Genomic DNA, 26,944 nt, shown 5'->3' with positions numbered 1-26,944 from the left:
GGGTGCCCTGGAAGCGCCCCCTCTCCCCACAGCCTCACCTGCATCAGGCAGCAGCCTTCGCCCTTGGCGCTCACAAACAGCCCTGTGGGGAGGCTGGGGATCTGGGGAGAGAAGATGCCGTGGTTTCCCCCGCAGACACACGTGGACAGACAGGCCGCAGGGAGGGGCCGCCGTCGCTGCCCACCCCCCGACCCTGGTCCGGGGAACACTCACCGCTGCCATCTGTAGAAGCTTCTGGTTGGCCCTGTGCAGCTCGAAGGTCTCCTGGTAGTCCAAGTTGGTGGAGGCCAGGGAGACAGTGAGGTTGATGCCACCCGCGTAAGACAAGATGGCATACTCTGCCAAGGCCTGCAGAGCCACGCAGGTGTCCTAGGGACAGAGCAGGAGGCTGAGGTCGGCCCCAGGAGCAGGAGGTCTGGCCCACACTGCGGGCGCCACGGACCCTCTCTGGATACCAGCGACCCGTGAGGCTGGCACAGAGAGCACTGGGTGTCCGGTGTAGATACCCACAGGGCTGGGGGTCCCAGCCAGCTGGGGAGCATCTCCATGGAGGCGGGGGCTGGGTCCCTGTCCCAGAGCCAGGCACATCTGTCCCTCGGCCCCATCCTCCTGCCCTCTCTTGGACATCAGGCCCCCAGGGGCTGCGGGCAAGGAGCCGTCCTGAGACTTGAAGCAGCCACTGGCTTCCTACCTGGCTCTTGAGTCCCAAGCCTGGGCTGCAGTAACCGCGCTCAGACCCGAGCCCCTCTTTTGGCCCTTCCTGGCTCACCTGAGTGGAGGAGAAGCCCCCAAGGGCGTTCCGCTGCTGGGACAGCCACTTCACCACAGGCAGGGCAGTGGCCACATCTCCCAGGAGCGTGTAGGTCAGCAGGGCATAGGCTGTCATTTCCACCTCGGCCGAGACCACTGCAACGCAAGAGGCCAGCTGGGGCCCTTTTGACACTGGGACCCGGGACCCCGGTGCCCGCAGCAGGCACCGCAGGTGGGGTGGCCAGTACCTGTCTGATAGACCCCGTCACTGAAGCTCAGGAACGCATCCTTGTCCACATCCCGGGAACCCGTCAGGCTCCAGTGGGTCACCCCATCTGTAAGGCCAGAACAGGTCAGGGGCCACAACCCCTCTTGGCACTCAGCCTGGCAACCCATGCTGAGTGTCAGCGCATGTGGTCTCAAGAAGAGACATCAGGCGGCTGGGCCCAAGGGGGAGAGGGTACCAGGGGAAGATGGCTGGGCCAGGAAGGGTCTTGGGGCTACATCTCAGATCTGCAACTACAGCGACAAACCCAGCCCCTCCTGCACCGTTGGCAGACATCACCAATCCCTGGCTGCTTTTCTGTACCCTGGCAGACATCACTAATCAATGGCCTCCCTCCTGGCTGGGGCTCTGAGGCAGGGCCCAGTCTTCCCCACTTGGGGACCAGGAAGCCACTCCGTACTTGCAAAGGCCCCAAAGATTCTGAGCTCATGTGTGGTATAAAAAGCCCTCAAACCATTGAGAAATCAGCCCTCCCTGCCTGAGATCTTGAGCAGTTAGTCCTAAATTGACACCGCCATCCAACTGGATTGGTTTTAGAATTTTGCTTTTTAAGGTTTATCTTCTTCTTCTTCTTCTTCTTCTTCTTCTTAAGCAGTGAAAGCAATTCTTCAGGTGACATCTTAAGCAGAGAAGCTGGATGGAATCCCAGCGCAGCTCCTGGGAAAGCCCAGGGGTTGGGGGGAAGGAGACTGAGTTTGGGGACCTTCCGAGAAGTCACAGCTCAGTGACTGGGGCTCCCCAAACACAATGGGGAGTCATTTTGTAGATGGGGAGACTGACACTCCAAGGTGGAAAAGGCTTTCCGAGGCTCACCCAGTGGCAGGGGGCAGGGTGGGAGCCGGCTGCAGCCCTCCCCTGCCTCCCAGCACCCTGCCCAGGGATGGTTTCCAGGAAGCCTGGGGGATCCTCTACCGGGGATCTCTGAGCACTGTTTTCCCTGGTGGGGGCGGGGTGGCATCCCCCACTTCATAGGGGGAGAAAATGATGCTCAAGCTCAAGCCACTTCATCAAATGAAGCCACTAGTAGATGCAATAATGAATGAGTAATAAATGAGTAAAAAAAACAAGAGTGAGGGACTTCCCTGGTGGCCCAGTGGTTAAGAATCCGCCTGCCAATGAAGGGGACACGGGTTCGATCCCTGGTCCAGGAGGATCCCACATGCCGCGGAGCAACTAAGCCCGTGCGCCACAACTACCGAGCCTGCACTCTAGAGCCCGCGAGCCACAACTACTGAGGCCCGTGCGCCTAGAGCCCGTGCTCCACAACAAGGGAAGCCACCGCAATGAGAAGCCGGCACCCCGCAATGAAAAGTAGCCCCTGCTCGCCGCAACTAGAGAAAGCCCGTGTGCAGCAACGAAGACCCAACGCAGCCAAAGATAAAATAAAATAGTTTAAAAAATAAATTTATAAAAAAAAAAAAAAAAAAACCAACAACAGAGTGAGCAAAGGATGCCTCCTTAGTTCCATGCACGTGTTCATGAGCTGCTTACTGGGGCCCGCAGTGGGCTGGTCCCACACTGTGTCCGCTGGGGTGGCAGGCAGGGGCACCTACCCTGGGTGATGGCCAGGCTGCGGAGCTTTCGCAGAGCGGCGGGGGCTGCAGGGCTGCGGAGCAGGGACAGCGCGTAGGCGGTCAGGGCACTGCTGTAGGGGTCCACAGCCAAGGGCGCGCCGGACTCCAGGAAGTGCCTGGCTTTGGCCATGGCAGCCCTCTCCTCCTGCGGGGTGCAGCGGGGGGTGGGAATTGGAGCCCTGGGAGGCTGCTCTGCCTTCACCCCACCCACCACGCTCCCGAAGGTTCTCAGGAGATGCCTTGGGAAAGCACTGGATGGCTTGCAGCCCCTCACTTTGTATCCTTCTGGTGCCCCACTGACTGCAGCCTCAGCTTTCAAAGCCCCATTCCCTTTCTTTTATGTTGGTGCCATGTTTTCCAAATGAAGTCTGAGCACGACAAATCAATTCAGAGACGCTCTGGGGGAAGCAGGCAGACCCCCGGCCGCCCCGCCCCGTCCCACTCTATCACTAGGCTGGCTTCTAAGACCCCCAGCTCAGGCCCACCTCAACCTCCAGGCCTTGCTTCAATTGTCACCTCCTCCAGGAAGCCCACCAACCCTCATCATGCCTGACCCACAGTGTGAGCGGCTGGAGGACAGAAACCAAGTCCATTGTCCAGTGATGGGCTTAGTTCAGAGAAGCTGCCCAATAATATAGGTTAAATGGAAAAAGGAGTGATTCAAAGCATTCGGGAATTTGGCAAATGAGCAATGGTGCTCCTGTGGGCACCGGTGGAGCCATGGAGTTAAGATAACTCTGCTTTGGTGATTGTTAAGATTGCAGAAAGAATGCTCTCCCAAAGCTTTCCATCTTTAGATCAGGATAAAGCACGGGAACCTCCCTTATGGCATGTTGTTAAGATGTACCATCTCCCTCCCGGGGCATGTATCAGGGATGACAGAGCAAATTAACTGGACCCCAAGCCTGAGCCACATAAGCCCAGAGCCTGGGGTGGGGGTGGCTGGATGCTTTTGCAGAGGTAGCACTGATGTCCTTATAAGAAGAGAGGACGAAGAGACACAGAAAATAGGCCGTGGAAAGACAGGCAGAGATTGGAGTGATGCAGTCACAAGCCAAGGAATGCTGGGAGTTCCCAGAAGCTGAAAGAGGCTAGGAAGAATCCTCCCCTAGACCTCCAGAGGAGCCATGGCCCTGCCCACACACTGACCTCAGACCTTGGCCTCCAGAACTGCGAGAGAATAAACTCCCGTTGTTTAAAGCCACTGTTTGTGGTACGTTGTTACAAATGCCACAGGACAGGAGTCCAGGGGCCTTTATTCAGCCTAAGGCACAGGGGCCTTCACATTCTTAAGTTCAGGAAGAAACACTTGGTTCAGCTCTAGAAAAGTCTGATAAGGTCAGAATGACCTAAATGTCGATTTTACCTAAACAAAAAGCAGAACCAGAGGATGGAGGAGAGGCCCACCTTGGGAACGCCAAGGAGCCTGGGTTCCTCAGTCTCAGGTGCAGGCAGGGAGGAGGCACCCACGAGGCCTGCATCCGCGGAATCCCTTGGTCCCGGGCCAACCAAGTTGGTTGGTCTCCCTAGAGGCAGGGTGTATGAGTCTGCTGGGGCTGCGTAACAAAGTACCACAAATTGGGTGGCTTAAAAAAGTAGAAATTTCTTGTCTCGTGGATCTGGAGGCCAGAAGTCCAATATCAAGGTGTTAGCAGGGCTGGTTCCTTCTGAGGGCCATGAGGAAAGGATCTGTTCCAGGCCTCTCTCTTGGCTTGTAGCTAGCCATCTTCTCCCTTTATCTTCACATCATCTTCCCTCTGTGCTGGTCTCTGTGTCCTAATGTGCCCCTTTGCCAAGGATGCCAGTCATAGTGGATTAGTACCCACCCTAAAGGCTACATTTTAACGTGACTACCTCCTTAAAGGCCCTGTCTCTAAATACAATCACATTCTGAAGTCTTGGGGCTGTTATGTACCGAATGTCTGTGTCTCCCCGCACCCCCACAAATTTATATGTTAAAGCCCTAACCTCCAATATGATGGTGTTAGGAAGGGGTGCCTTTGGGAGGTGATTAGGTTTAGATGAGGCCAAGAGGGTGGAACCTCTATAATCAATGAGGCTGCTTATAAGAAGACAAAGAGACACCAGAGTGATCTCTCTCTCAATCTCTCCCCCAACCCCATCCCACCTCTCTCCATGGTCACGCGCCAAGAAAAGGCCACGTGAGGACACGGAAAGAAGATGGCTGTCTACAAGCCAGGAAGAGATCCCTCATTAAGAACTGAATCAGAAAAAAAAAAAAAAAAAAAGAACTAAATCGACCAGAACCTTGACCTTGGACTTTCCAGTCTCTAGAACCATAAGAAATAAATGTCTCTTGTTGAAGTCCCCCAGTCTGTGGTATTTTGTGATGGCAGCGTGAGCTGACTAAGATGGGGGTTGGGATTTCAGGATATGAATTTTGGGGGCGACACAATTCAGCCCCTTAACACAGGGCAAGCAAGGGGCTCTCTGGGCAAAGCGTGTGGGATGTGGAGGGTCTTAGCTCACACCAAAGCCTAGACACAGTCAAATCGGGATTGTGAGGCTGAAAATTCTGAGGAGTGCCACAATTCACAATTCATCACCAGAGGATTTAGAATTGACACAGGTATTAGGAATGGTGGAATCCCTACCCCAGCGGCTGAGATCCGTCTAAAGCTCTCACTGCCAGGGACATGCCACACCTATCTGGGACAGCCTCACAGAAGTGACGATGGCCCTTGAGTTCCTTGGGACGTCTAAGCCCTGCTGGGTCTAGTACCGTCCCTGAAGGTTCTAGACTCTTCCCCGCAAAAGCATTCATGAGTCCAACATTTTGTATAGGGCTCCATGAAGCCAGCCCGTGGGTCCCTGGCCAGGAACCTGATTGGGCCCAAAATGATTCTCCGAATGGGCCTGGGGGCTGTAGACAGTCCTGAGAGGGCTCGTACTCAGGATACAGCCACCCCTACCCCACTCTCCCACACGCCTGTCCCCCGTGATTACTGCTGGAATCTCTCACACCTCTGCTCAGGCCACAAGAAGTTGGATGTTCTGTGACCATTGAAAAGCATCAAAAAGTCTCATTAATGAGCAGAAGGGGGGCAGCAAGGAATACATAGAAGCTGAAGATGGCCAGAAGATGGCCAACCTGGCCTGCAGGGGGAAACTGTCCGCTCGCTCCTCCAGCCCGGCATCTCCCGGGCCCCCTGCACTTACCTCCGAGGCCAGGCCCATCTCCAGGAGCGCGGCCACCACGTAGGCTGTCAGCGGGACTGTGCCGTGGATCCCACCCTGTAAGAGGATCTGTAGGTTTCATCCCAAGACAGAGGGGACAGCCCCCTGCCCCCACTGGGCCCAGACAACACCGGGGAGCAGCCAGGGCAAGGCCAAGACCCCAGGAGGAGGCTGGGAGGCTGCCAACCTGGATGTCCTTGTTCAGAATCCTGCCCACCGCCGGGAAGGAGCCGTCTGCCCGCTGCTGCTGGACAATCCAGCCCTTGGCGGCTGCCAGCTCCTGAGGGTCAATGAAGATAAAGCTGCGCGCCTGGGCGAAGGACTTCAGGACAAAGGCTGTGAGCCTGAAACAGGATGAGGTGGGGGCTGGGAGAGCCATGGGCTGGGGAGTTGCAAAACTGAGTCACCTCCCACGTGCCCCACCAGGGACTGTGGCACGCTCCCCACATCACCCAAGACTCTGCAAGACAGGAGGGTCCTGCCTGCCCTTGCAGGGCTGTTGTGAGCACTTGATGGAAGTGTGTGGGCACCCAGCAGGACCTGATGATGGAGCCCAGCCTCCCCGTTTGCTCCCTCCCCCACAACAGAAGCTCTCGGGTCTGCTCCTTGCCTGGCACTCAAGGCCTTTTTGTGAGCTGGTCCAGTCCCACCCACCCACCCCCACCCCCGCCATGTGCAGAAAACCTTCCTTGTTGCTCCTCCATAACCACTCCCCAAGAGATCCCAGGTCTTGCTGAGAGATCCCAGGAAAAACCGGCAACCAGGTACACTGGACACTTGGGCTCCTCTATAGCCCTAGCCAGCCACAGCCATGGGCTTTCCAGTCCCCAGACCTGCAAATGGCTTTGGAATGGGCACATGAGGTGATGCTGGGAGCAGCTGCAGCCATTTTGCCACCACGAGGAGAGCAGCCGCTGTGCCGAGGATGGCCACAGGGACCAAGGGAAAGAACCAGGAACCCCAATGGATTGTGGGGCTGCCAGACTGGCCAATCCTGGAGCCTCCCCAGCTCTATGGTGTGAGCAGATGTTCAGAATTGCTTTTTCAGCCAGTTTTCTTTTGTTTGCAGCTGAAAACATCCCACCAACCCACTAGCTTCAGTTACTCAGTTACCCAGGCCCTGGATGCACCATGCTCCTACCTCCCTTCTTTACAGGATGAAGTCTTACTTGTCTCTCAGTGTTCAACCCAGGGGTCTCTCCCCAGAGAAAGCCTCCCAGACACCTCCACTCTGTGATGGGCATGCTGCCTCTGGACCCCCAGGCCCTCCCTCTGTGTCACTGTTTTCTATCTGTATCTCTGCAGCCTGCCCCTTGTCCACCCCATCCCCCCAGCCCAACTGTTGCTAGTGCACCCTGAATGGGAGACGATGAAGCTGGAGAATGAATGAATGAAAAAATGAATTCAGGAGAACCACCAGATGGAAACCAGGGAGCCGAGAGGGACAAACAGCAAAACTATCAGCAGGGGAAACACCCCAACTCAGGATGAAAGAGTAATCCATCCTTTTCAAAATCAAGTGGCTCCCCCACCTGACACGCATCAGGATGGCTACTATAAAACAAAAACCAAACAACACAGAAAACAACACGTGCTGATGAAGATGCAGAGAAATTGGAACCCTCGTGCACTGCTGGTGGGAATGGACAATGGTACAGCCACTGTGGAAGACAATATGGCAGTTCCTAAAAAAATTGAACACAGAATTATCATATGATCCAGCAATTCCACTTCTGGGTTTATACCCAAAAGAAATGAAAGCAGAGTCTTAAAGAGCTATCTGTGCACCCATATTTGTAGCAGCATTATTCACAATGGCCAAACTATGGAAGCAACCCAGTGTCCACTGACAGATGAACGGACAAGCAAAATGTGGTATTGAGGTAGGATGTAGATGGGCCCCTGGGCTGAGTGGCTGGTGTTTGTCAAGCTGAGTAAATTGAAGCTTGTTTCCCCCTGATATTTCAACGGAAAAGTTAATGGCAGGAGCAGAGGAGAGCTGAGCTCTGCTGGAGTAAAAAGATAAGATGACCACATCTTTCGTTCTTGAGGTCAAGGAGACCTCCCCAACTGCCCATGCACAAAAAAGCTCCTTTGGGGATCAAAAAGGGAGGGAACACTAGCCCATAATTTCTGTTCTGTCAATCTCCCAGAGACCCCCCCTCACTGGAATACATTTTGGCTAAAAGATGCATGCGCATATCAGGCAGTGCCCTGGGTCAGGTCAGATGTGGAAAACCAAGAAAGGTGATTGGTGAGAGGAAAACAAAAACCCGGAAAAACTGCCCCCATATAAGTGATTTAAATCATCTCGCTGGTGTACTCCTCGTTAGGGAGGATGCCCGCACTCTTCTCTGGGTGTGTATTTCTGCTTTACAAAGTCTCTTTGTGGAATTCTTTCTCTAAAGACGACAAGGACCAAGGTCCTCTCACCTGCCGACACCCGTATAGCCATACAATGGAATATCATTCAGCCTTGAAAAGGAAAGAAACTCTGCAAAGTGCTATAACATGGACGAACACTGAGGACATTATGCTGAGTGGAATAAGCCAATCACGAAAGACACTGTATGATTCCACTTCTGTGAGGCACTTAAGAGTAGTCAGAATCATAGAGACAGAGAGTAGGATGGTGGTTGCCAGGGGCTGGGGGGAGGGGGGAACGGGGAGTTAGCATTTAATAAGTATAGAGTTTCAGATTTACAAGATGAAAAGAGTTATGGCGATGGACGGTGGTGATGGCTGCTCAACAGTATGAATGTACTTAATACCACTGAACTGTATACTTAAAAATAGTTAAGACAGTAAATTTTCTGTTATGTGTATTTTAATACAGTTTAAAAAAAGAAAAAGAAAGAAATCAAGTGGCTCCAAGCTCTGTTTCTGTGAATCACCAAAACCTGAAATATTAACCTTACAATGTACCCCAAACCCAGGAGTCGGCTTTTCCTGGACACTCTCCTTCCAAGATACCTCAAATCCATCCTCTTCCTTCTACCCCCATGGCTCCTGTGTCAGCCAGGCCACCCCATGGCTCCCACTGCTTCCACCAGCCCAGCCCTGCCCCGTCACCTACTCTGTATGCAGCAGCCAGAGGGAAATTCCAAACACTGGGGGGCCAAGATGGAACTTAGTTGCCCCTGTGCTGGGAACTGTGGAATTTCCACATTCTGCTACACTGTTCTCTTCATTTTTCCATCTTAAAACACAAACGGGGATAAACAAACTGTGGTACATCCATACAACTGAATATTATTCAGCAACAAAAAGAGCTAACAAGCCACGATATGAGCTAACAAGCCACGATATGACCCGGAGGAAATTTAAATGCATATTACAGAGTGAAAGGAGAAATCTGAAAAGGCTGCATACTGTATGATTCCAACTCTATGACATTCTGGAAAAGGCAAAACTATAGAGACAGTAAAAGTATCAGTGGTTGCCAGGGGCTGGGGGGAGGGAGAGACAAATGTGCAGAGCACAGGGGATTTTTAGGGCAGTGAAACTATTCTGTATGATACCTTAATTGTCCGAACCCATACACTATGCAACACAAAGAGTGAACCCTAAACTATGGACCTCAGTTAATAATAATGTAGCAATACTGGTCCATCATTTGTAACAAATGTACATCACTAATGCAAGACAGCAGGGGAAACTCTGTGTGTAGGGGAGAGGGGGTGTATGGGAACTCATTTCTACCTACTTAATTTTTCTATGAAACTAAAACTGTTCTACAAAAATAAGCTCTATTAATTAAACACACACAGCCCAGCATGACTCAGATTACAGCCACGCTTTGTTCTAAGCCCTCCGGCTCCATCTGGAATAAAATCCAAACTCCTCCCCCTGCTCAGTCTGGCCCTGCCACCCTCTCCTCCCTCATGTTGGACCACTCTCCTCCTCATCTGTGCTGCTCCAGCCACACTGGTCTCCTTCTGTGGCTCAAACTCGTCAAGCTCAGTTCTGCCTCAGGGCCTTTGCACAGGCTGTTCCCTCTGCCTGAAATCTTCTCCCCTTGGATTTTCATACAGCTCCTCTCTCATCTTCTTCAGGTGACCTCCTCAGGGGCACCTTTCCTGACCACCCCATGTAACTGTGTGCCTCATCATACCCTACCCCCTTAGCATGCTTCATAGGTATGAGAAATTATATAGGTGATGTAGTAGCTTTAAAATATATCCACAAATGCCTTGCTTCTTTTCCTTTCAAGCAGTAGAACCCAATTCCCCCCTTCTTGAGTATAGGCTGTACATAGTGACTTGCTTTTAAAGAACTTAATGTGGTGGGGACTTCTTGGTGGCGCAGTGGTTAAGAATCCGCCTGCCAATGCAGGAGACACAGGTTCAAGCCCTGGTCCGGGAAGATCCCACATGCCACGGAGTAACTGAGCCCAGGCGCCACAACTACTGAGCCTGCTCTCTAGAGCCTGCGAGCGATAACTACTGAGCCTACGTGCCACAACTACTGAAGCCTGCGCACCTAGAGCCCATGCTCTGCAACAAGAAAAGCCACCACAGTGAGAAGCCCCCACATCACAACGAAGAGAGTGGCCGCCCGCTTGCTGCAACTAGAGAAAGCCCGCACACAGCAACGAAGACCCAATACAGCCAAAAATAAATAAATAAATAATTTTTTTAAAAAAAGTAGAATGTGGTGGAGGTGACAGTATGACTTGGGAAACCAGATGATAAAAGGCATGTGGCATCCTCCTTGTTTTCTCTCTTGGAGTTTTTATTCAAAGGGAAGTCAGCTGCCATGTTGTAAGGACACTCAAGCAGCCCTATGGGATAGTCTTCAGTGAGGAACTGAGGCCTCCTGCCAATAGCCATGTGAGAGAACCAACTTGGAAACAAATGCTCCAGCCCCAGTCAAGCCTTCAGATGATGGCAGCCCCAGCCAACACCCTGACTGCAACCTTGGGAGAGATCCTGAGCCAGCAGTGCTAGCTAAGCTGCTCCTGAATTCCTGACCCACAGAACTGTGACTAAATGTTTGTTTTAAATGGCTATGTTTTTGGGGTAACTTGTTACACAGCAGTAGATAACCATTACATCTTGTACAGGGTCTCTCTGTCTTGGGCAATGAGCTCCTGGAGGCAGGGGCCATGTCTTTCTTGTTCCCTCAGGAGTAAGAAAAGAGCCTGGCACAAAGTAGACACTTGAATAAACAAACAAATGGGGCTTCCCTGGTGGCGCAGTGGTTGAGAGTCTGCCTGCCAGTGCAGGGGACACGGGTTCGGGCCCTGGTCTGGGAGGGTCCCACATGTCGCGGAGCGACTGGGCCCATGAGCCATAATTACTGAGCTTGCGCGTCTGGAGCCTGTGCTCCGCAACAAGAGAGGCCGCGATAATGAGGCCCGCGCACCGCGATGAAGAGCGGCCCCCACTTGCCGCAACTGGAGGAAGCCCTCGCACAGAAACGAAGACCCAACACAGCCATAAATAAATAAATAAAAATTAAAAACAAACAAACGAATGAATGAATGAACACTGGATGCACCAGAGCCTATCTATAACAGATCCTGAGTTTTAAGGAAGTTGAGGAAGCTGGACTGGATCCTGGACTCCCTGGCCAAATACTTAGGGAGAGATGCTAACAGGGTATCCATCCCAGTGGGTACCTGGCACCGTAATGAGCACGCCTGCACCCTTATCCTATTGCCTCCCAGATCCCAGTCCAGAGAGGGATGTGTGGTGAGGAAACAGGTTCAGAGAAGTTGAGCATCTGGTCTAAGGCTGCCACAGTTCACACGAGACAGAGCCTGGGTTTGCCCAGCCCCAGGGTGGGTGCTGTTGCCACTGTCCTATGCATCCTGCAGTTTTGTCCTACAGGGAGGTTTCACAAGGCCAAGGGGGAGAGGCAAGCTGCTGGGTGTCACATTTCCATGACCACAGTAGAACTGGTCTTTTCTTGCTCACTCTGTGTGTGTGTGTGTGTGTGTGTGTGTGTGTGCGTGTGAACTGTGGGAGGGCATACAAAGGTCACAGCTCACTATTTCTGACTGGTGGAGGCCTCTGGGAGCTGCCAGGACTTGGCCAGCTTTCAGAGAGTGACTCAGTGGCTTTGGCCAACCCCACAGCGGGTGGGGGCCTCTGCTTGCTAGTGCGTGACTGTGGCCTTGCCTCATGGGCTGTCAGCAAGGCAGGGCCCTGGGACCAGAACTGGGTCAGACGATTGGCTTCTGGGGACCGGGGGACTGAGCAGGTCATCAAGGCTGGGCCCCTCGGGAGCCAAGCGAGTGACACTGCACCGCAGTGTGGGCTCAGCCAGCAGTGTCCCTGTTCCCCCGGCCCCTGGCACGGACGCTGGGCAGTGGACACTGTCGATTTAAGGACTGGATACTTTCCATGCCCATAGCTGCTGCAGGCGCCATCAGGGTGTTGCTCTGAGAAGGAGGCCCCACTAGGGACAGAAAGTTCGGGGTGCCCCACTTCCTCAGTAAGCCCCAAAATGGACGAGGCAAATCCCTGATGATGCCAAGAACTGCTGTGGCCCAAAGATCCCAGGGAATAAGACCCAGGTGCACCCAGGCCCTCCCTGCTCTGGTTGACCCTGAAAGCCAGAGGGAGCCGCTCGCAAGGGAAACCGGACCCCAGGACGTGCCTCCAGAACCCCACAACCCAGCTTTGAGGCAGTGGTCTGGCCTCTCCAGGCCCATCCCCTCCTGCTCAGGGTCACCCCATTCCTGGGTCCAGTGGGCTCTGAGGAGGACCAGAGCGCCAGGACCCATCCTTCAGGGGCCACAGGGCAGGGGTTCAGTTCCTGGGCGCTGTGGCAACAACAGCAGAAGGAGTAATAGTAACTGTCACCGCCGCCAGCTCCACCATGCACAGGCCAGGCAGAACCCACCCCCCAACAATCCAGACCTCTAAACCCCAGGGGCTAGGACCATGGCCATCTCCATTTCCCATGCAGGCTCCTCAGCACCCTGGGGATCAGGCCCCAGGGGTCCTGGCTACGCTGTGCTGGACATGAGGCTGTGGCTTCAAGTGGAAGAACCTCAGCAGCCGTGCCTGGGGAGTGAGGACTCACCACATACTCCCCGACTTGTCCCGCTCCCCGAAAGCACTATAGGAGCCATCTTGGTGCTTGTAGGTCAACTGTCTCTGGTAGCCTGTGGGGCAAGAAGAGGGGACAGCACCCTGGTGAATGGTTGGCCAGCCAACGTCTTACCCCAGGACCCTGAAACGATGCCACACCCACATCGGGGGGCCCTTGAAACTGCCCCATGCCCACATCTGGGGTCCTTGAAACTGCCCCACACCCACAGCTGGGGGGATTGAAACCTCTACTTTATTCTTCTTTTGTTTCCTGATATCGCCCCTTTGTGACTCCTGGTCACACACCGGCCCCTCAGTCATAACCTGGGGCAGGGGGCGGTCGGTGAAATGCACCATCTCCAGGCGCCCTCGAGCTTGGTTTGCTCAGAGCACAGAGTGGCCAGAGCAAGGGAGCAAGGAGGGACGAGAGGGAGGGAGGTCAGGTGGGCTACTGGGGCCTCCAAGGCTGGGCTGGGCGGTTGGTCTTATTGTGAGGGCAGCAGGGGGCATGAGTGGAGGGGGTGAGGGGAGCCAGGGGAGGGGTGTGAGGGGACAAACGTAGTGGGTGGATTGTAGGGTCCAGAGAGGAAGCAGAGAAACTGGGCAGGTGGGGACTGTCTAGGCGAGCACGACCATGGGCTTGGAGCCGGTGGTGGGGACAGGCAGGGAGGGGTTCTGCGGTAGAGGCAGAGCTGCCTTAGCTGAATAAGATGTGAAGGAAAAAAAGAAGGATGCCGAGGGCGTCAAGGTTTGCGGCCTGAAAGGCAGGAAGGACGGAGCTGTGCCCATGGAGGTGGGGAAAGAGGCAGGAGGAGCTCTGAACTGGTGGACAGTGTCCCCCCGCCAAATTAATGTCCACCTGGAACCTCAAAATGTGACCCTATCGGGAGTGAGGTTCTTTGCAGATGGAATTATGTTCCTGGATTAGGCTGGACCCTAAATCCAATGACTGGTGTCCTTCTCAGAGGAACGAAAGGGAAACACACAGATATAAAAGGGCTTGTGAAGACAGAGGCAGAGAGCGTGGTGATGTGTCCACGAGCCAAAGACCACCTGGAGTCACCAGAATTCCGCCAGGACAGAGGCCTGGGACAGATGCTCCCTCGGAGCCTCCAGACGGAATCAACCCTGTTGACATCTTCATTTTGGACCTCTGGCTTCCAGAACCATGAAGGAATAAAGTCGTATTCTTCTAAGCCCCCCAGTTTGTGGTACTTTGTTATGGCAGCCCCAGGAAACTAACACCAAAGGTTTGCCGGAAAACCGGGGGGTCGGGGGTTAGTTTGGGGCTTGTTGAGTCTGAAAGGCCAACTGGCTGACAAGCATCAGGTCTGGCTGTCCGGGGCGGTCCAGGCTGCCACTCACCGATACGGGTCCTCACACTCTGGGTGGCGTTCAAGGGCCTGAGCCCAGATGAGTCCACTGAGGTATGCCTGGCCCTGGGAGGCCAGGGCCCACCCACCTCCAAGACCCTCACAGCACATCAACCTGAGCCCCCCGTCCCCACGGTGGACCAAGCAGACCTGGGGTTCTGGGCAGTCTGCGGTCAGCCGTCACGAAGCCAAACCTTCAGCCCATGGCAACCCCCCTGAGCTCTCTTTTCATCTGAGAGTTGTACGTTCTTCATAGTAAGTTTTTTCATTTTCTCATCCACAGGGACAGATGGTTCTAGATCATCAGGACTGCCCTTGGAGCACAGTAACTGAGGGAACCGTAACAGGCCAGGAGGCGGGGGCCCCAGACTCGCCTTAGGAATCGAGAGGTTCATATGCCTCAGTTTCCCCATCTGATAGGGGCCAGCATCGTCTGAGCCCGGCACCCGCGGGTCCTTTTCGGTGGCGGAAATTTCCAAGGTTGTGCCCGTGGGTTCTCATCTCCCTCTGGCTGGGTCTAGTGCCCTGGCTGCCCCTCGTGCCCCAATCCAGGGGAGCCTGCGGTCTGAGAAGCCCCCGCCACTTGCCCCTGTGAGGTCTTGGGCACCTCTTCACTCCCAGGGGCCTCACTTTGCTCATCTGGGAAATGAGGACCATCAGTGTGGAGGCTGCCGGGAGGGCAACTCAGGGCAGCGTGGATGGAGCGGCAAGTGCCTGGCACGAGACGGATGCCAGCTTCAGAGCTGGGTCCAGCCCCCTCCATGCGCTCCTTTCACTTCAGCTCCAGCCCAAGGCTAGAAGCGGAGCCCAGGAGGCCCCAGGACCTGGGGATCAACTGACAACTCCCTTGTTACACAGGTAGGAAACCAAGTTACTGGGAAAAGCAGGCCCTACCCGAGGACACAGAGTGGGAATCCATGACAGAAGTGAGACCCCACCTCCAGCCTCCCCCCACCCTTCCTCCCACCTGTGGGGCCTAGATGTGCAGAGTGGGTGAGACAGGGCACTCAGAGGCCCTGTCCGCTCCCCCCCCACCCCCACCCCCACCTCCGCCCCCTCCGCCCCCTCCGCCATAAGGCTGTTCCCTACCCTAAGGACCTGAGTCATGGCAATCGAAGATGTTCAGTGCTGTGTTATTTATTTCTGAAGTTCAATGCTGCTTTGGGGGTTTATTTCTGAAGAAGTTCAGTGCTGGGGGTTTATTTCTGAAGATGTTCAGTGCTGCATTATTTAGGGAAAAAAAAAAAAAAAAAAAAAAAACCTGGAAATAACCCCAGTACGTCCAAGAGGAGAGTTCAGTTATGTTGTGCTCCATAAATGCACGTGATGAACAAATAGCGTAGCCTCCGAAGTGATTATGAACTGAACACATCCTGAGACCCAGCGGTTTCACCCCACAGAAATTTGGACGTGTTGTCACCAAGTACACTAGGAGGGTGATTAACGGCAGCGCCATTCTAAAAGCCCTGAGCTGGAAGCTGCTCCAAAGCCCATCAACAGACACACTGACTATGGTCTCCCCACGCAGCAACGGAGCTGAACAGACCACAGGTCCCCACAGCCCAGCGGACGAATCTCACGCACACAGTGTGGAGCTGCGGCTGGAGGGCACGCCGTGGGGTGCCATGTTATGAGACACCAAGAGTGGCAAAGCCAATCTTTGCTCCTGCAGGGCGAAGGAGTAAACCCAGAGCCAGCAAGACAGGGAGGTTATAGGGGTTGTTTGTTCCTTTCCAGATGTTTTTTTACAACGCTATTATATTGCTCTGGTTGTTCAAAATATCTACATTTTTAAGAGATGCTGTTCCTCTCCCCATGGCTGATTACCGGCGTTCAGAGCCTTTTCCTAACAGGTGCAGACACCAGGTTCCTACTAGCAGAAGAGTGGCCTCTCTCACCCACTTCTTTCCCTTCTTCTCCATCCGCCGCACCTGGCACGTGAGGTGTGGCATGTGGCCCAGCATGGTCAAGGCTACCTGCAGCCCCACCCCCTCCACCCAGGCAGTGCCGCCCAGTACCTTGTACCAGGTAATCAGTGGTCTCCCTTTCCACCTCAGGGCTGAGCTGTCGGGTTTTCTGGAGATACTTCAGGACAAAGACGTTGGGTGCAAAGTGGATCATGTTTTGCTCTCCGCAGCCAAAGGGCAGGCGCAGGTGGTTGCTGAGATGGTTCAGAGTTGGCCCCATGACATCTCCTGGTGGGAAGAAAAAGAAGGATGGGCTGGGGACTGGCCTCACCCAGTGCCTTGGCTGTCCTACAGACAGCTTTCCTTAGAGAGAGCCCACTTGTGGCCTAACACCAGCAACCCATCCTCTGATTGACAGTGCTGCCCTTTGAAACTGGGCTGCACCCTTGTCCACTCAGCCTGCTTGGTCTCCTGGCTTTGGTGAACACCCGCTGGCCCTTTCCTACATACCTCCCTCTGCGTTCTTTAGTTTTAACTCAGGTGTTTTTTCTCTACCTTTTCATTATGTTAAATGCTCTTTCCTTTCTGGCTTTTTAAACAGGTGCAATTAAGGCTATACATTTCCCTCTTAGTACAATTTTGGCTGCATCCCACAGACGTTAAGATGTCAATCCAGCCATGCAATTCCATTCTAAATATTTTTTCTAACTTCCAATAGGAAATGTGATTTTCTCTCTAACCATGAGTATTTAGATTTTTTATAAAACTCTTCCTACATGTGTGGTATTGTTGGTGTGTTTTTAAAAGTTCTTTTTTTCTCTTATTTCCGACCTATTGTGTTCTCATCCCTTCTGTACTGTCTTCCTCTCCCTGGCCTCTATGCCCCAAACATTGCTGATGGGCCCTCCGGAATCCCCACTGTCCCCTGATGGCACCTCCCTTCCTTCCTCGGCCTTTCCTCCTGCCCCACTGAGGCTGCCACTGCTCTTGCAGCCTCCTCTTGTGGCAGGGCCTACCTGGCTACTTTCTCATCACCCTCTTCTGGGTTTTCCAGCTTCTTCTCCAACCTTCCATCCCACTGTGCTGATGACACTGACTGGCACACAGGTCCCTGCCTTCACCTCCTCTCCATTGCTGTCCATCTGCCTTCTCCCCTACATCCCTCACCTCCATCTGGGCCACTCATCCCCAAGGCCACATTTGACATGATCTCATGCTTCAGAAATCATAAACTCCAACATCCTCTGATCTGGTCACAACCACCACCCTGCCCAGGCCCCAGGGCTTCCATCCTCTGATGTCAGGAGAGACCCAAGACCCCCTCCTTCAGGCCTGTCCACCTCCTCCTGGCGTCTCACCCTCACCTCACCCTTCCAATTCCCAGCACTAGATGGATCACACAGTCCCCACTTTCCACTCCCATGCCTGGGCTATGGGAGACAATCCACAGCCCAAGAGATCCCCGGCCACAGCCTCTTACCCCTGCTCGGTAAATGCTCTAAGCATTTGAAATGGTCCTGCCCGCTCAGCTGGACACCCAGGACCCCCGCCCTCCACCCCATATCTGGCTAACTTCACCTGGCCTTTCAGCCTTCTTGTATGTCACCCCAGACCCACTGCCCTCACGGAGTTCACCACCCACCCTCCCGGTCGCCCCACACAGGGCAAGGACCTGCCTTCTCGGCCAGACTAGGAAGCCCTGAAGGTCAGGTTTGAGGTCATCTCTGAGTCTGGCCCCAGCGCCCAGCATGGAGAAGGCACTGGAAGCTGCTTGTCAGGTGAGTGGGTGTGTGGCTGGAGGCCCCGGGGCACAGGTCCCCAGCAAAGCCTGGTTTGAGACTGAGCCCAGAGTAAACACTTGTCCCTTGGCCTGGGTTCTTGCTCCTGTCCTCCCCAAATCAGGCTGCAGGGCAGACGCACCTATGATGGAGGCGGCTGCACGCTCGGACCCAGGGATGGCGCTGTGCGGGACCCCCAGGGTGAAGGCTTCGCTGTAGCTCTCATCTACTTCCACCTTCCTCCAGATGCGGAACTCGCCCACAGAACCCCAGCCAGTGGAGAAACCGATGAACTGGACCTCTGGTGGCTTGGGGAGGGTCCAGGCCATGATGACAGAGTCATTGGATGGCTCTGGACCATGGCCAACCTGGAAAAAGAGGCCAAGGCTGCTGGGTGCTGGCAAGAAGCATGAAGCTGTGCTCAGACATGGTCAGAGGCCTTGGCCACGCTCATAGGTTGGGGGCGGGGTTCTCAAGGGGTCAGAGATGAGAGAAACTAGAGACCACACTGTTCATTAAACACCCAACAGAGACACAAGTGTGGCATCTGCAGGTTCCAAAGTCGCTGGGCTCCCTGGAACCTCTGGATCTTAGCATATGCCTGGCAAACTCCTCTATTTGTACTTCAAAACCCCACTTGGCTATATCCCTCCTCTAGGAAGCTGTGTCAGCTGCTTCTTTGCTACGTCCCCTTTGCTTGGCCCAGAAAGAGTCCACAGTCCCCATTTTACCTGTTCTATCCACTTCCTTTCTCCCAGACCACCCACCACCCTTCAGCTCCCAGATCCCTGGGCACTTCCTCTGCCACAGCTCTCACCACCTGTTTTTTTGTAAGTAACTCCAGGCAGACTATGAGAAACTTGAGAGCTGCCTTGTGTTTCCCCTCTCTCCTCCCCACCCCTATCACATGTATCAGGAAGCAACAATGCCAGAGGACCAGGAAGTTCCCGTGCCCACCCCAGGGAAGCCCAGCCATGCCTGGATGAGCCCGTTGTGCCAGCTGATCCAGAATGTTCTGAATTCATCCCAGGAGAGGATCTTGGCTGTGTGTGTGCTGGCCACGGGCTCGCCCATCTTGCTGGTGGAGATCCAGGACCTGGTGTTCTGGTGCCCTCCCAGAACGATCTCGATCATGCCCGCCGTGTCCTGGGGTCCTGGGGACAAGGCCACGCGGGCATCGTTGTGGGCTCGCACAGCCACGTCAAAATGGGTGAGGCGCAGCGGCCGCTGCACATACTGGAACTCGTACTTGTTGGGTGTGGAGATGTGGACTCTCTCTGGATGGAGGGAAGGAGAAGGGGTGTTGAGGGGGCACCGAAGCATCCTGCCCCCACCCCCACCCCCGCCCATGCCCAGAGCTGAGCATCGGGACCTCAGGGGGCCAGCCTCACTGTGGCTCCCCATGAAGCTGCGGGAAGCATGGTGGAACAGAGCTGGCTTAATGACCGTTTTGTCAATAGCACACAAAAGATGAAAAGCTCACAGAGATAAATCCTACAAAAGACGTGCAAGACCCATAAGCTGGGAACTGCAAAATGCTGCTGAAACTAAAGACACAAATCAATGGAGGAGCTAGAGCGTGTTCGTGGGTCAGAAGATAATACTGCAGAGATGTTAATTATTCCCCAAACTGATTTATAGATTCGATCCAATCCCAATCAAAATCTCAGCAGAGTCTTTTGAAGAAACTGCCAAGCTGATTCCAGAATTTATATGGAAACTCAAAGGATCTAGAAGAGCCAAAACAACTTTGATAAACAAGAACCAAGTTTACTCACACCCTCTGACACTGAGACGTACTCTAAAGCTAGAGCAATCGCAAGAGTGTAGCCTTGTTGTCAACGTAGACAAATGCTCAATGGAACAGAACAGGGAGTCCAGAAATGGACCCACACATGTATAAGCAACTGATTTTCAACAAAGGTGCAAAAGCAATTCAATAGCAAAAGTCTTTTCAACAAATGATGCCAGGACAACTGGGCCTCCAGATGCAGAAAAAGGAACACTGATCTATACCTTGCATGGGCTTCAGGAAGTAACTCGAAACAGATCGTAGCCATTTTATAAACGTAAAACCTGAAACTATAATACTTTGAGAAGAAAATGTGGGGTTGGGCAAAGATTTCTTAGATAAAACAACAAAAAATAATCCATAAAAGGAAAAAGTGATAAGCTGGGCTTCGTTAAAATGAAAAACTTCTGTTCTTTAAAAGACACTATTAAAAGAATGAAAAGGGCTTCCGTGGTGGCGCAGTGGTTGAGAATCCGCCTGCCAATGCAGGGGACACGGGTTCGAGTCCTGATCTGGGAAGATCCCACATGCCGCGGAGCAACTGGGCCCGTGAGCCACGAACTACTGAGCCTGCGCGTCTGGAGCCTGTGCTCCGCAACAAGAGAGGCCACGACAGTGAGAGACCCGCGCACCGCGATGACGAGTGGCCCCCGCTCGCCGCAACTAGAGAAAGCCCTCGCACAGAAACGAAGACCCAACACAGTCATAAATAAATAAATTTATAAAAATAAAAAATAAAAAAAAAGAGAATGAAAAGACAAGCCACAGACTGGGAGAAATACCTTTGCAAAGCATTTATCTGATAAAAGACTTGTATCCAGAACACATTTTTTAAATCTCTCAAAACTCAATGTAAATAAAGAACTCAATTTTATTTTATTTTATTTCACTTTGGCTGCACCATGCGGCTTGTGAGATCTTAGTTCCCCAACCAGGGATTGAACCCAGACTACGGCAGTGAAAGCACTGAATCCCAACCACTGGACCACCAGGGAACTCCCAACAACTCAATTTTAAAAAGGTTAAAAGACACTTCACAAAAAAAGATATACTAATAGCAGATAAGCATATGAAAAGACGCTCACCGCCATTAGTCATGATGGAAATGCAAATTAAAACCACAATGACATACCACTAGACACCTATTAGAATGGCTAAAATTAAACAGACAATACTAAGTATTGGTAAGAATGGGGCAGAACTGGCTTATCCAGTGCTGGTGGGAATGCAAAATAGTACTACCACTTTGGGAAACAATTGGCAGTTTCTTAAAAAGTTAAACACATACCTACTACATGAGTTAGCTATTCCACTCCTAGACATTGACTCAAGAGAAAGGAAAACACATCACCCATACAAAGACTTGTGCATGAATGTTCATAGCAGCTTTATACGAAATAGCCCCAAACGAGAAATAACTTGAATGTCCAAAAAGTGAATGGATAAACTAAGTGTGACACATCCATCCAATGGACTCCTACTCAGCCTTAAAATGACTGAATTATTGATGCACACAGTATGGTTGAATCTCAAAATTATTATGCTGAGTGAAAGAGGCCAGACAAAAGGAGAACATTCCATATGATTCCATTTATGTAAAATTCTAGAAAGTGCAAAGTAATCTATAGAGAAAGAAAGCAGATCAGTGGTTCCCTAGTGACAAGAGTGGACAGGGTGAGGGATTTCAAACGGATGTGACTTTAGGGTTAATGGAAATCTTCATTATCTTAATTGTGGTGATGGCTTCACAGATTTACACACATGTCAACATCTATCAAACTACCCTTAAAATATGTCCAATTTATTGTATGTCAATTTTACCTCAATAAACATGTTAAAATGTTACTGAACTTACTTTGAATACAAATATATTCAGCCTAGTGTTGATTATGATATAAGAAGTACAAACAATATATAAATGTCCAATAAAGTTTCAAAATGTTCCATAATGATCAAATTTTGGAGCAGTCATTTGATGGAGCATACTGAAGCTGTTTTGAAATGCTGTTTATAACGACTTTACAGTAACAAGGAAAAGTTCTCAGGATGTGTTAAGTGAGAAAGGCAAGATATAAAATTACATAGCTCATGAGTCACAACTATGCTAAAACAAACAATAATCAATCCTATGAAAGTGAATACAACAAAAATGTCAAAACAGGTCATCTTTGGGTATGAACCAGAGGAGACAGTTTCTGTCTTTCTCTCTTTCTAAATTTTCTCTAATACACAGGTATTGCTTTTTCCTTTCCCAATTTTAAAAATTATGGTAAAATACACACAATGTAAAATTTGCCATCTTAACCATCTTTAAAGTGTACAGTTCAGTGGCATTAAATACATTCACATTGTGCAAACATCACCACCATCCACCTCAAGAACTCTTTTCATCTTGTAAAACTGAAGCTCTATACTCGTTAAACAATAAACTCCCATTTTCCCCTCCCCCCAGCCCCTGGCAACCACCACTCGACTTTCTGACCCTATGATTTTGACTACTCTAGGGAGCTCATATAAGTGGAATCATATGGTATTTGTACACATGCATTGCTTTTTTAAAACGTTTTTAATTTAAATTTTACCGAGATAATTATAGATTTATATGTGACTCTAAGAAATAACACAGAGAAATCTGTGTACTCTTGACCCAGTTTCCCCAATGGTAACATCTCACAAAATTCTAGTATAGTATCACTACCAGGATATTGGCAGTGTTACAATCCTCATTCAGATTTCTCCAATTTTATTTTATGGGAGAAAAATAAATATTGCCATTTTATCATCACACCCACACCCTTTCTCCTTGCCCTAACAACCAATAATATGACAACCATCTCTAAAATTCTGTCATTTCGAAAATGTCATATAAACAGAATATTTTATGTACCCTTTTAGGATTTTTTTTTTTTTTTTTTTTTACTCAATCCACTTCATCCAAGTTGCTGCATGTTATAAATAGTTTCTTCCTTTTTACTCTGGATAGTATTCTAAGATATGGATGGACCACAATTTTTTAACCATTCACCCACTGAAGGACATCTAGACTGTTTTCAGTTTGAGGCTATTGCAGATAAAGCTGATATGAACAGTTGTATACAGGTTTTTGTGTGAACATAAGTCTTCATTTCTCTGGGATAAATGCCTAAGAGTGTAGTTACTGGTGGGTATGCTGATGGCATGCTGTCTTTTAAGAAACCACCCAACTGTTTTAAGAAACCACCAGCAGTGACTGTACCACTTTACATTCCCACCAGCAATGTGTGAGAGATCCAGTGTCTCCACATCCTGGCCATCTTTCGGTGCTATCTCTACTTTTTATTTAGTCATTCTGGTAGGTGTGTACGGATAACTCACTGCATTTCAATGTGCATTTCTCTAATGGTTAACAGTATTGAGCACCTTTTCATGTGTTTATTTGCCATCTGTACATCTTCTTCGGTGAACTGTTTATTTCTTTTGCCCATTTTCTAATTGGTTGTTTGTTTTATTTACTGTTAAATTTTGAGAGCTCTTTATATATTCTAGATCCTAGTCCTTTGTCAGATCTGAGTTTGGAAATATTTTCTTCCAGTCAGTAACTTGAATTTCCCCCCATTAACAGCATCTTTCACAGAGCAAACATTTTTCATTTTGATGAGGTCCATTTATCAATGTTTCCTTTTGTCGTTCATACTTTTGGTGGTATGTCTAAGAATTCATTACCTAGCCCTAGATCCCAAATATTCTTCCCATATTTTTTTTCCTAAAAGTTGTACAGTTTTACATGTAAGTTAGTGCTCCGTTTTGAGTTAATTCTTGTATAAGGTATGATCTTTCAGTCGAATTTCATGTTTTTGCCAATGGATGTCCAATTGCTCTAGCATCATTTGTTGAGAAGGTTCTCCATCCTCCATTGAATTGCTTGTGCACCATTGTCAAAACTCATTTGAGCACATATGTGATGTATTGCTATTTACTGAAAAAAGGGAGGGGGGGATGTTAAAAAGAAGTCTGTGTCCACAGTGTGCTGTGGGTCAGCGGACCTGTTGTGCTGAATGCTTTGGGAACAAGGAGGTGGTACATCTAGGGGGTAGGCATCACCAGGGGACTCCACTTCAGATCCTCTGCTGTGCCTCTTGGCAAAACCTGCCAGGTGAGTGCCCAGTGCCAGGCCCAGCCCAACCTCCAAGCTGGAGGGCTCTTTGGGGAGGGACTGGATGGGGAAGGGGCAGACCCTCCCATAGGCAGCTCAGACTCATGTTCCTCCCAGCACTACCCTGACCCCACAAGGCAGAGGTGTGGACAGGCCTTTGTCTTGCCACTCCACCCACTGGGCACTCTGTGCCCATTTCCTGTTCACAGATCACGGGCAGGTATAATGTCAATTTCAGGGGGGGGGATCAAGGTGGACCCCAGATCTCACACTTTCTGGAACCCACCTTAATTTCCCGCATCCTCCTTTGCTATCCCTGGGTTCTGGGTCACCCTCATTCCCACAGCTTTCCCATGATGTGACTCTAAGACCTCCTTTCCCCAGACCCTGGGCTCCTCACCCAGGGCCCAAGGACAGCCCTACCCCTGATGGCAGTCTCTTCTCATTGGTGCCTGCAGTCTACCATCGTATGTGCTCACTTCCTGCATGGCAGATGCCCAGTCCTCACTCTGGCTTACAGGTGCCCCCAGCTGGGACATAGTGCTTTGCTGCTGTGTGCCCAGCTCCCAGGGATGGTGGGTGTCCACTCAGCAGCCGGAAAGCTGCAAAAGTGCAGGGGTAAGGGCCAAAGTCCTTGGCAGGGTGGGCATAGGAACTCACCATTGGGACAGAAGAAAGCGCTGTAGGTGTATGACCGGGGGGCTCCTTCAGGCTGAAACAGAGAAATGGGGAGAACTGAGAAATGGGGGGGTGGCAGTCAGTGCAAGGGCGAAGCCGCCCTCCGACAGCAGCAGCTCTGAGTGTGGATCCCGCAGGGTGATACCACGACCACAGGTGCACAGAGGTGGACCAGGTCACCTACCTCCCACGCCCAGATAGGGAAACTGAGGCTCACTTCCCCTTCTCTGGGCTCTAATCAAACAAACTCACCAACTGCTCCTAGACTTATCATGTTTCTCACACCCCCATCCTACCCTCCCAGCCACCCCTTTGGCCCAGCTCCAAGCCCAGCTTCTCCCTCTGGGCAGAGAACACTATGACTCGAAGGCTGCCAGGATCTGAGGCCCCATCCAACGTCCAAGAGCACTGAGAAGGGGGCACCCAGGTCTGCCAAGGACGGGGTCTCTGTCCCACTGTCCGATGCCTCCCTTGTCTCCTGTCCATCATGCTCCTGCTTCCACCCCTTCCACAACGTCCCCCAAATAATAGAAGGCAGCTGGTTTGTTCTCCTATTTATTTATTTATTTTTAAAATTTATCTATTTTTGGCCACACCACGCAGCATGAGGAACTTCCCCCGACCAGGGATCGAACCTGTGCCCCCTGCAGTGGAAGCGTGGAGTCTTAACCACTGGACCGCCAGGGAAGTCCTGGCTTGTTCTCTTAAAAGGGAGCACTGGGAATTTAACCCGATACGCCTTGTGGGCTTTCGTCTGACCAGAACGGCCCCTGTGGGGCTCTCGCTTTTCCAGATCTCTTTTAGCGCCATCAGCAAATCGGTGAGCTGGGGCCACCTGAGGTCAGACCTCAAGACGGTTAATGCTTGGCCACTGCAGCCAGGCAGCCTCCTGGGGTCCCAGCTCCTCCTACTGTGAGGGCCATTGTATCTGCCAACTCGTGTAAGCCAGGGGACGCCTAAACATCTGGCCAAATGTAAATTCTGGGCATACCTGTGAGGACATGTCTTAAAGGAGTCAGCATTTGAATTGGTGGGCAGTGATGCAGATGGCCCTCCCCAACGTGGTGGCCCCCAAACACTCCATTGAGGGCCCAAATACAACAAAAGGCAGAGGAAGGATGACTGCTTGAGTTGGGGCATCAATCTTCTCTGCCCTCGATGCTTCTGGCCTTCAAACTCACAGACGGCAGACCTCTCAGCCTCCATGATCGTGTAAGCCAATTGCTTACAATAAATCTCTTCCTAGAGAGATGTATATGTCCTATTGGCTCTGTTTATCCGGAGCACCCTGACTAATACACCCGCTCCTTGCTGGGTGACCGAGGGCCACTCACTTAACCTCTCTGGACCTCTATTTGTCATCTCTGAGATGGGGGTGATGAAGGCACCGACCTCACCGTGATGTGAGGGTTAGGTGTATTTCAGACAGAGCCTGGCATCTTCTCAGTGTTCCTAACAGTCAGCTCTTGTTAGAGTTTCTCATCCCCCTCTTCCCCCCACCCCCGCCCCCAGTCCTCTGTTGAAGCTGCAAAGATGGGCGTCATCCATCCTGGGTCTGTACTGATGAGTCCAGGAGGCACCTGTCTGGATCATGCCCACTTCCTGCTACCATCCCGGGGCCACGCCCAGGGGCCAGCACCGGGGTCCTGCCTCACCCACGCAAGCCACCACCTGACACCCACACTGCACACCTCGCTAGCAAACCTTTAGCAAAATCACCCGTGGTTGGCACCGAGAGGCCAAGCACACCCTTGTGGATGACACTGAGCTGTCCGCCAGCTGGACTGTCATCTCACACCCAGCAGGCCTGCCATGGAGCCCACGGGCCATCCGCTCAGCCACAGGCTCCAGGGTGAGCCCCCGAGATTTTGCTTGGACCTGAGCAACCCCCTCACCGATCTATCAGCTCAGCCCCTTGTTGGAAAAGGGGTTGAGTCACTGGACAGGGCCTGGCCATTGTAAGCCCATGATAGCTATACAATCATAAAAACGATTCATAACTCAGGTGTCTATCAGTGGATGAATGGATAAACAAAATGTGGTCCATGCATACAATGGAACATTATACAGCCGTGAAAAAGGATGAAGCACTGACACATGCTACAATGGAAATGGACCTCAAAAACATCATGCTAAGTGAAAGAAGCCAGACAGGAAAGGCCACATAGTGTATGGTTCCATTTATATGGAATGTCCAGAACAAGCAAATCCAGAGACAGAATCTGAGCCCTTCTGCTGGTGCTGAGCATGCCCTCTGGCTCTGGCTGACCATCCAGGGCCTCCTGGACACACCCCCACCCCCAGCATAGCCTCTGAAGCAGCCAACGGGGCCGCTCGTGGCCGCTCCACCCTGTCTTCTTTTCCGGCTCAACTCAGAGGGGACCCTGGTGCCAGCCTCTCTCCTCCACGCTGCCCTGGCTTTTAGCTGATCTT

General features: G+C 51.7%; 1 protein-coding gene across 1 annotated transcript in view; it reads right to left on the bottom strand.

Annotated features, from left to right (window-relative positions):
* The window catches only part of CPAMD8 (C3 and PZP like alpha-2-macroglobulin domain containing 8), a 98,739-nt gene that overhangs the window by 10,414 nt on the left and 61,381 nt on the right, over window positions 1-26,944 (bottom strand). Inside the window, exons 23-34 of the mRNA XM_068534965.1 lie at window positions 24,494-24,545; window positions 18,888-19,186; window positions 18,052-18,277; window positions 16,243-16,419; window positions 12,844-12,925; window positions 5,996-6,152; window positions 5,791-5,865; window positions 2,590-2,755; window positions 999-1,085; window positions 770-906; window positions 214-369; window positions 39-101 (exon numbers count right to left, since the gene is read on the bottom strand). Of these exons, the coding sequence (XP_068391066.1) occupies window positions 39-101; window positions 214-369; window positions 770-906; window positions 999-1,085; window positions 2,590-2,755; window positions 5,791-5,865; window positions 5,996-6,152; window positions 12,844-12,925; window positions 16,243-16,419; window positions 18,052-18,277; window positions 18,888-19,186; window positions 24,494-24,545 (1,677 nt within the window). The remainder of the gene's footprint in view (window positions 1-38; window positions 102-213; window positions 370-769; window positions 907-998; window positions 1,086-2,589; window positions 2,756-5,790; window positions 5,866-5,995; window positions 6,153-12,843; window positions 12,926-16,242; window positions 16,420-18,051; window positions 18,278-18,887; window positions 19,187-24,493; window positions 24,546-26,944) is intronic.

The sequence above is a fragment of the Eschrichtius robustus genome, chromosome 2 (assembly GCF_028021215.1).
Source record: "Eschrichtius robustus isolate mEscRob2 chromosome 2, mEscRob2.pri, whole genome shotgun sequence".
In the NCBI taxonomy this organism is placed as follows: Eukaryota; Metazoa; Chordata; class Mammalia; order Artiodactyla; family Eschrichtiidae; genus Eschrichtius; species Eschrichtius robustus.
Note: the sequence above shows the minus strand (reverse complement) of the source record. Positions and strands in the feature narration are given on the sequence as shown.